This window comes from Momordica charantia (assembly GCF_013281855.1).
Source record: "Momordica charantia cultivar OHB3-1 chromosome 5 unlocalized genomic scaffold, Mcharantia_2.0 BLBB01000005.1, whole genome shotgun sequence".
Lineage (NCBI taxonomy): Eukaryota > Viridiplantae > Streptophyta > Magnoliopsida > Cucurbitales > Cucurbitaceae > Momordica > Momordica charantia.
In genome coordinates, this window is record NW_028275163.1 from 4,012,060 (window position 1) to 4,022,374 (window position 10,315).

The 10,315-nt window shown below is 33.6% G+C and overlaps 1 protein-coding gene across 1 annotated transcript; it reads right to left on the minus strand.

Moving 5' to 3' along the window:
* Positions 1 to 890: 890 nt before the first annotated feature.
* HSP70T-2 (heat-shock protein 70T-2) lies at positions 891 to 4,066 on the minus strand. The gene is made up of 2 exons (XM_022282574.2): positions 3,775 to 4,066; positions 891 to 2,857 (listed from the first exon to the last, which is right to left on the minus strand). The coding sequence occupies exon 2, from the start codon at positions 2,852 to 2,854 to the stop codon at positions 1,139 to 1,141; it is 1,716 nt and encodes a 571-aa protein (XP_022138266.1). The 5' UTR covers positions 2,855 to 2,857; positions 3,775 to 4,066; the 3' UTR covers positions 891 to 1,138.
* Positions 4,067 to 10,315: the final 6,249 nt, after the last annotated feature.

The window sequence follows — 10,315 nt, forward strand, 5'->3', positions numbered from 1 at the left end:
ATTGGGAATTGAAACAATGGCAGAACAGAGATTGAAGGGGTTGGTCAGAATCAGGAACACATGTAGTTTTGGGGAGTGAGATTTATAAATATATTGTTTTCTGTCGTGTACTACATGTCGTTTTGATGGGGGAGTTTGTGTTTTTTTTTTCTGGCTGATCCAAAAGAGATGACGTCGCAAAATCAGTGCCCTTTAGCGTTTGGAATCTAATGGTGGGAAGGCAATAATTTGTGTTTATTAATTATAAAGGGATGGGGTCCGTAAATTAGGGTTTGTAAATTGAGGGCAGCCAGAGATTGGGTTTGGATGAGGACAAGGCATTAGAGTTTGAGAGTGTTTGAAGTTCAGAGGTTTGTTTTGGAGTTTACTAGTTGTAGTGTAGGAGTGTTTGGTTTTTGTTTGCAGTTTTACAGGCTACTCTTCTTCTTTTGAAAGGGAATATGGACACATCAACATGGAACCTTGTTCCCAAAAGAGAGAAGATTTCTGTTCAATTCTTTTCAAACGATTCGGACGGAAAACGATTCGGATGAGAAAAAGACGTATATTATGTTTAGATAATCTCCTTGATGCGCTCAGAAGTAGACCGGTGAATGACTACTTAAAAGAAAGACTTCGAAGTCATTTCTTCCTTCGGCCTTCGGCATATCCAAATTTCTAATATTGGCTTAATAACTACATATATTCTTTCTAATATTGGCTTAATAACTACATATATTCAATTAAGATGAAGTAGGCATCTTAAATCCAAAAGAAAAACCATACAAATTAATATAAACAATAGTGTAGAACTCTTTCTTTGGAGAGTTTTTTTGTCTAGAAAACAAAGGCCATGTGAGAATCACTTTGGAGGGTAATTTGGGACACAAATTGCCTCATTGTGTCCTTGGTTCATCATGATGAAGGCATTTTCAAGCCTCTATAATTTATGAACAAGGAAGCATTACAATTTAGAATTGCTTTGAATAGTTACAGCATGGAAAACTTCACAGCAGTTCATTTTCAGGATGCTATTGACAATTTAAAACATGAAAGTGTAACATTTACATCACTCACCCACATTATTTTCGCTATTTACTCAGATTAAACTTATGAAAGGTGTATACAGAAACAGAGTAGGAACCTCCAGATTTTTCACCTAGCTTTTCTTCCTCAAGGTAACCAAGTCCATGGACACACCATGTTTTCCATGCAGAGCTTCCGCGCACCAGCTGTGTCCATCATCGATAGTCGGCATCTTGACTTCCATGAAAGGAGTTGCAGGGTGTTGAGCACCTGGGAGTGTTGCCCCAGCTAGAACTCTAAGCGTATTTGAAGAGTCAATGTCCATGCAAATAGTAATTTCAGGGACTCCTTTGGGTGCTGGTGGAATTCCAATGATCTTGAAATAGCCAAGCAGATGGTTTTCTTCTGCTCTTGCCTCTTCGCCTTCATAGACAACAATCAGTGCTTCGCTTTGATTGTCTTGAACAGTTGTGAAAACCAACTCCTTGCGCGCTGGCATTGTGGTGTTTTTCGGAATGATTGGAATGAAGTTGTTGCCATCAGCCCGAATTCCGATAGCGAGGGGTGTTACTTGGATGCTGAGAAGATCTAAACTTCCAAAGGGGTCACCAATGCCCGATGCAACTGCACCTTCTATGGCTGCACCAGAAACAGCGGCTTCTAAAGGATCGATTTCTTCATACAGTGCCTTCTTTTTACTTATTTCCATTAGAAGTTTTCTGATTTTTGGTATGGATGAACATCCACCAACGACTACCACATCGCTCAAATCTTCAATCTCTACTCTTGCATCATGTAGGCACTGCTTTACAAGATTCTCACATTTCTCAAAAACCTTGCTGTTCACCATCTCAAACTCCTCCCGGCTTAAGACCTTGCATATTTTTGACCCATTTCCTAAGTTGACATCGATTTGAGCACTAGTCTGAAATGAAAGCTTCAGGATAGCATCCTGGGTTGCAACTCGTAGTAATCCCATCCTTCTGATCTCATCAATTCCATGGTTTGAGAATATAGATTCAGAATTTGGCAAAAGATACTTCATGGTGTTCTGAAGTAGATCTTCTCCTCCAATAGGGCTTCCAGTCAGGGCTCTGATCTGGGACACTCCTCCAGCTGTAGCTGATATAGCTACATCACAATACCCAGCACCCATGTTGAATACAAGGGCAATTTTTTCACTTCCACTGCCCATGTTCTCATGCACAGCCTGGTGCTGTTGTTGGGCATACAACAAAGCTACCGCTGTTGGCTCAGGCATCAATCTGACTTGAAGGCCAGCCATTGCACAAGCTCGTTCAACCCGAGTCAGTTGAAACCTGCTGAATGAAACTGGAATTGTCAAAACAACATTTCTTATTGGCCGCTTTAATTGATATTCAGCCATCATTTTCAATTCAACTAGAAATATCGCCAGAACTTCTTCAGGAGTGGTAGATCTCCACATATTATTCACCAAAGCTGCAACAAATGGACGAACACCAATGTCTAAAGTTTGCACTAGAAAAGGAAGGCTCTTGCTTGCATGAACAACTGGATCGGTGTCAACTCTTCCAATCAAGCGTTTCATATTGAAAATTGCAGCACCAGAGAGCATGTCATACTCATGGCAAAGTTCACTGCTGACTCCTCCTGAAGGAGTGTCATCCTTGAAGGTCACATATGATCTCATAATTTTCTGATTCCTAGTGTTCTTAAGAAGCTCTACCTGCGAACCATTCCAGACTGCAATACTACATTGTGAAGTACCAATATCAATTCCAACCGCAATCTCTGGAAAGGTTGAAGTTGTTTTTTCCTCCCCAGTGGTTTCGCTATCAGAAGCTACAGTATATATTGGTTCGGCCATAATCTGCATTTTGACCAATATAAAGTTATAGATTTAGATTTCAGTGGCTAATTCACCAAAGCTCAGGCCTTGCCATCAGTAATTATAGGTGGCACTAGAGGGTATGGAATAGTAAAAAACAATTCTGCACCTCAAAATGGGATTTACAGTCCACCTAATCATCTTTCGTACACTTCAAAACTTAAACTCAAGTGCATAATTCTTCTAATCAATCAAGCTATAACACAGAGTGAGAGAGAGGAAAAACACTTTTCGAACAAAATCAGGTTGACTCTTATCACTTCAGAATTCTCTATAAATGCAAAAAAATATTAAATGTAAACTTGTCATACTAGCTTTAGTTTTGCCAATAGGACTATACTTCTTTTTCATACAAAACATAGACTGTAACATCTAACATTAAATTCTGGCATATGGCTGGTAGAGCAGCAGAACTCCCCAAATATATATGCACATTTACTTGATGAAAGGCAAAATTTCTTTAAGATGTGTCAATTCAACACACCAAGACAGCAACCGCATAGAATTCAAAATAAACAAGATTCAACTATAATCTATCTCTACAGTCCACTTCTTATTACTAATAAGTCATTTCAAATATCAGCATAAATATTGAAATAAGATATGCACTTCCCCAAGTTTTTCTAACAAACACCTACGGAGAAATTATAAACAACTCGGCTATGTCAACGGTATAAAGACAGCAGAAACTTCATATTCGACCAATTCTAAGAAACAGCAAGACATTGAAAAATCACTACATTTAAGCCCCTAATACGAAGAAGAAAGGGAATTATACATCAAACTCATTCTGGAACAGCACAAACAGATTGAAAATTGCTAACTACTGCCAAGAAAATCAAATACCAAAACCTCCTCAGTTCCGCAAGCAACAAATTACAGAAAGAAAATAGAATTACCAGAAACAGTAGCGGCCGAAATGGTTGAGACAGAGAACTTTCTGCAGCAGAGAGAAGCGAGCAAGAGAGCAATGAGAGCAGACGAGAAGAAGATAATTCCGCTAGAGGTTACGAGACGAGTCGGTTGAAAAAGCACTGGAAAGAGCACAGAAATTTATAGACCCCATTGAAAGAAAGCTTGATCATCTTCTAGAGCTTCCCAGAGAGAACATCGGGTTTGAAACAAAGGGCAAAACGATAGCGGGAAATCTTACAGTGTGGACGCTCAGACTGTGGGAAGAAGCTGGATTAGATCAGACGGTCGAAAATCGAACATCGACATCAATTCATATGGGTCTTTATTTATTTCTAAAACAATATTATTTTACGTCATCTAAAAATAGTTTTTTGGTCAAATTTCCTTTTTTACCACCGTGAATTCATTAAATATAACTTCAATTTTCAAAATTAACAATTTTTTTTTGTTTGAAACGTGTAAAATGTATTGGTTTAACTTATTTGTAATTCATTAGAAAAAAGTGAAAATATTTTTAGAAATAAAATTTTTTTTCCGTTATCCAAGTTCATTATAAGAAATAGATTCATTTGATGGAGAAATTTTTTAATTTTTTGGAGCATGAATATGTTGAAAAACAAAGTTTAACATTTCATGGATGAATAAGTGTGGTAGAAAGTAAGACTTTTTTTCTTTTCTTTTCTTTTTCTTTTTTTAGTTTCAATTTCTTTTATAAAAAGAATTCTAGATCATGAAAAATTTTCAGAAAAAAAATATTTTATTGACTCTAAGTTTTTCACTATAAATAGAGAGAAAAACTCATGATGGAGGTACTAAAAAATCTTAGCTTTTGCTATGTTTCACACAAAACCTTAATCTTTCTATTTTGCATTTGTCGGATTTATTTTCTTATAAAAAATTGGTGTAAATTTGATAATTTTGATACAAAGTGTATTTAATCCATTGGTGACATTAATTTGAAAATTTATATTAAGCATAGTAGTTGAAAATATTTTTAAACATAGATATGAGATATAATATTCTTTAAAAAAATGAATAATTAAAAAAATCCCATTTTTAAAATTAATTTTTGAAATAAAACGAAATATCTGTTCCATAAAGGTGTCCGTAATGCTAGGTATCGTTTAAAGCGTGGCAAGGCCCAACAGTCTTGCCTGTTGGGCTGACTTGACCCAGTATCTGGCCCAAAGCCCAATACAATTTGCCAATCCAAAGGATGGATAATTCACAGGGATTAGTACCGGCCTATTTAAAAATCATAATTAGATGGAAAAGTATAGAATTTATACTATTATCATCAAACAATCCCTAATTAGATGGTATCCATGATACAAATTATATCCTTAGATCAATCTCAATGTTAAATAATTATTAAAATTTATAATTGGTAAATTGGGAGGTCAAATCCTTAAAATATACTAATGATACATTCCAAAATTAAAAAATCTCAAAACCAGAAAAACTCATCCATTTTCGAAAACACCCTTTTCTTCTTCCTCGTTTTTCTTTTCTTCCTCTAACCGCCGGTTTTCCTGACCCTCCGTTCCTCTTCTCCGACCGTGTGCCTTCATCTTTGGCCGGCTCCGTTTTCTTTGTCGCAAGAGCATTTCATCTTCGACCGACTTTAAAAAGAGATTTCCATCGGTTCTTATTCTCCGGATATTTCTGCCTGCCTTCGTCTCCGGCCAACGTTTGCCTACCTTCATCTCCGGTTGCCTCCATTTTTCTCAGTCGCTAGAGCAGTTCATCTCCAGATTGAAAGGTTTGCATTCCAACGGATGTTTTCAATTTCTTATTTGGTGTGAAATATTCTATATGTGAGGATATATAGTATAGTGATTTGATTCGGATATATCTTATAACTCAACTTGTATATATGCGGATATGCAGATATATACTATAGTGATTTTAAAAGTATATACGGGGATATATAAGTGGATATATCTTATAACTCAACTTGTATATATGCAGATATATACTATAGTGATTTTAATGTATATATGCGGATATATAAGTGGATATATGCTGTGATTTTGAATATATTTTTTGGATATGTAGATATATGTTTATCGAGACTTCAAAAGATGTTTATGTGATTTTGAATTGTCTTTGAAGATTGAACATGAATGTCAGAGTGAATTAAGGGGAAATCAATGTTTTTGAATGAGTAAATTAGGGTGTTGAAGGGGTGAATTAAGGGATTTGAATTGAAAATTAGTATAAGGCCCACAATAATTAAAAGATTATGATAATAATTTATGGAATTAAATCTTTTATATTTCAAAAAATGCAAATAACCATAATAAATAGGGGCACTTGCAAATATGGCAAAAAATTTTAGTAAAATAAGCAAAATAGCAACCACATTTAGTTTTTTCAAATATAGCAATTTTTTTCAGAAAAAATGGAGGTCCAGTTGTAAAATTACAAATTCACCATTTAATATATCTGATATATATCTGTAATATATCTAACTATTGATATATATCTCTGATATACCACTGATATAATAATGATATACAATTGATTTACTTATGATATAACCATGATATTTATTCAACTTCTAACATGTCTTACCACTGATATAGCGTATGGTAACCATTGATTTACCTTGCTAATACAATACATATGTATGTGATATATATTTGATATGTCTCTAATTTACCGTTGATATGCAAATGATATACCACTGATATAACTATGGTATCTACTGATATAACTTATTATATGTGATTATATGATTTACCACTAATATAATACTGATATATACCTAATTTACCACTTATATACCTCCGATATAACCATTATATCTACTAATATAACTATTATATATGTGTGTTGATATCTTTTTTTTTTTTTTTTGATATCATATGTGTGTTGATATCATATTATTATATCTAATATCTTTTTAGATGAAAACAATGGTGCAAAATTTTTTATTTTTTATTTTTGAAATATAAAGTTATTATATAAAAGGTTTACGTGGATCATGCACGTTCAAAAAGACAAGTTAACATTTTGATGTACTTTATAAATTTAGACAATTGATATCCCTTATATTTAGTATCTAATTAATATTAATATTGAATAAATAGTAGTGATATAGTAATCAACATTATTAATAATATTAGTATATTAATCAACAAATTGAAATGATAAACTATAATTTAAACAGCTGATATACCACTAAAAATTAAACATTTGATATAACTTATATTTAGTATATCAGTTGCAAATATATTTAAGTGGTATATTTGATAATGTATTATCGTGGTATATCCGATACTGTATATTAGGGGTACATCGAATGTATATCGAAAGTATATCGGAGTTACATCGGATGTACATTAGATATAGATTTGATGTATATCATATACAAATTTACATAACATGTATATCAGATATAGATTTGATGTATGATATACATCTACATCATATGTATATAAGATATAAATTGGATGTATATCAGATATAGATATACATTAGATATATATTAGATATCATAAGGGTAAAATTGGAATAATAAAAAATCTGAAAATAAAAATTCAAATATTTTGCTATATTTGAAATTTTGAAAAGCTGATGACAGTTTTTGAAATATATAAAATATTTTTGCTACACATTACCATTACCCTAATAAATATAAATGCAATACATAAGGGTAAAATTGAAATTAAAATGAAATCCTACCTGTAGAAATCTAAAAGTGTAAAATTAGAAAATTTTAGACATTTGTATAAATAAGTTTCTAAAACAGTCCTCTAAAAATATTATCCCTGATTCATATTAGTGATTACAAAATAGAACATGTAGAACAAAAAAAATCGTGAATATTTTATTTTAAAAAGTTGTTATTTATTGGTTGACTTTAATAATAGTAATTACATTTTTAATTTAATTAGATGATTCTTGATTTATATTCATTAGTTATTGATTAATTTAGATAGTGATAGACTATAATCACAATATCATTTAAAGAAAGAAGACTATTTCAAAATACGCTCTATCATTATGATTACATAATTTAACCATACTATACAAGTTGAGTATTTTTCATAACAATTAAAAAGTATATATAGTGGTGCACGAACTTAATTCTTTTTTTAATATGTCTCTAATTCAGTTTTGTTTAATCTTTTTATGTTTTAAAAAATTCAAATAAACTTCTAAATTGAATTTAACTCAAACAATATATATGTATATATTAAAGGTTTGTGATACCAACCAAAAAAAAAACTCAATCCATCGTGTAATCTTTAAATAATATAATATAGTGAGTCTGTGGCCAACTTGAACATAGTTTGACGGGTTAAGACACCTTCACTTTTATTGTCAACATGTCGTTTAAATGTTAAACTATTGACGATAAGACTTTATTAAACATAAATTTGAAAGTTTGCAAACTCCTCAAAATATATGGATAAGAGATCGAAACGTTTTAAAATCTAGAAATTATATATTGATAGAGCCCCAAAAGTGAAGAGATCGAATTTATAATTTAACCTAATTAAAATTGTTTGTTATATAGATGATTTGACTAAAAATATGTATACTACATATTTTCTTAAAGTAAAATGAGAGATTGAACCTTCAACTTTAAATAAAGTAACATGTGTTAGTTTTATGGAATTGGAAAAATTTGCAGATATGCTTACTCAAAAGTGTTTAACTATTCAAATGCACTTTATTTGACTTAGAAAAAAAACCTAGAGAAAATTTAGTTCATAACATAAATTTTATATGTATTTTCTAAATGCCACAATTTTTCATTTTTATTGGTATTTTACATTACATCTGAGTTTGATTTTGTTTGTACTATTTTGATAAAATTGCAAACTTTATATTGTATTTAAAAATGCATATTTATTTAACAATATTTATGTAAACACTAAAAGAAAAACTATTATATATTTAAAAATAGTTTACAACTATCATATCTTAGGAAATAACCTCGAACCCGCGCAAAAGCTCATTAATTAATTTCACCATCCACATTGTAACAATCATACAACTTGTACCCACCGTCCAAGTCAAGGTCAACAATTTATTATTTATTATTATTATTATTATTATTTGTTGATGCGTGGATTTCGGTCCTCCGATTCACTACCTCGCATCCACCAAACTTGTTGATCCGGGACTAGTACCTGCAAAATCAAATCGAGCTAAACCGGTGTGACTCTAGTCACACGGGCTCCGATGCTTAAGTTAGCAAGAGAATAACGTAAATGTAGTCAACTCTCTTCCCCCTATACCTCTAAGGCTGGATCAATACTTATAGCGTGAAGTTGTTCCAGAATCTTCCGTAGCTAACCCTAATTCATCGTTGCAGGGCCTGGGCGACATCGTCGATCGAAGACGGGGATCACTGGCTGGGCCGTGGGCCGAGCCCCGGGTCGGGGCCGAGCCCTTCGTGGCTCAGTGGGCTTCCCTCTGGTCGCTTTCCTCGTTCTCTGCCCCGGCGTTAGGTCACTCTTTTGGCCGGCCCGTTATGTCCCGGGCCGGTCTTCCCCAATCAGACTTCAACTCCTTGTCTCATTTCAAGTCATTTTCGTTCTCCATAACAATGGCCCCCACTCTCAAAACAGAAGACGAATAATTGTGTAATGATCTTTGTTTTCAGAGTACTTGTCGCTTTGTCGTTACCACGAGATCATTGTATATCACTGGCTAAAAATGGGAAGGTTGCTAACGCACAGGGCTTCTACCAAAAGCTTTTGATCCAATTTTGGATCTTAGTGCTTGGTTCCTGCCACTGGTTTTGTACCTTGAACTTGTCGATACTATTCATGAATTGGAAGTTTTTCCAATTTTTGTTGACCATAATCAAGTCTCCTGAGCCTGGTTTTATTCTCATCTGAGTTTAAACCATTTTGGCCTTGGGATCTAACTTTAACAGAACTAATGTCGATACCTTTGGGTTTCTAACCTATTTGGTTTTTGCCCATGTTTTATACCTCAGGGTTTACTCTCGGGTTTCTAACCCACTTGGCTTTTGCCAATGGCCTTTATACCCTGAGTTTAGTCGGTACCCTTAGGTTTCTAACATATTTGGCTTCTGCCGGTTTTTTACCCCCAGTTAAATCAACACCCTCGGGTTTTTAACCTATTTTGGCTTTTGCCATATGATTTTCTACCCGTGGGTTTCGTTGATCGGTTAGGCTTGCCTGTTTTCTGTTTTAACCTTGCTGGGCCCGTACGCATGCCTTTCTCAGCACCTCGGGATTCTTTTCCCTGGTTTCACTGATTGGCTTTCAGCTTATCGACCTGCTTCTAGGTCCGTCCCAATTTTGAGTTCCTTGATTGGTCGTAGATATGTAGATGTTCAGGTCGTAGATATGTAGATATTTATATGATGCCCCCTGCTTGAGAAATTTATTTCAGAATGAACATAAGAACTCAAGTATCACGTTGAACGTCGAATACTTTATTAGTAGGAAAATCATCATGTCGAAGATTTGGTTACAATAAGCTTAGTTGGTCCAAATAATGGAGAAACATAAAAATGTCCAGAAATATGTCGAA

Excerpts from the sequence above, each read along its gene's own strand:
- HSP70T-2 (XM_022282574.2), bottom strand. The coding sequence starts at position 2,854 with ATGGCCGAACCAATATATACTGTAGCTTCTGATAGCGAAACCACTGGG.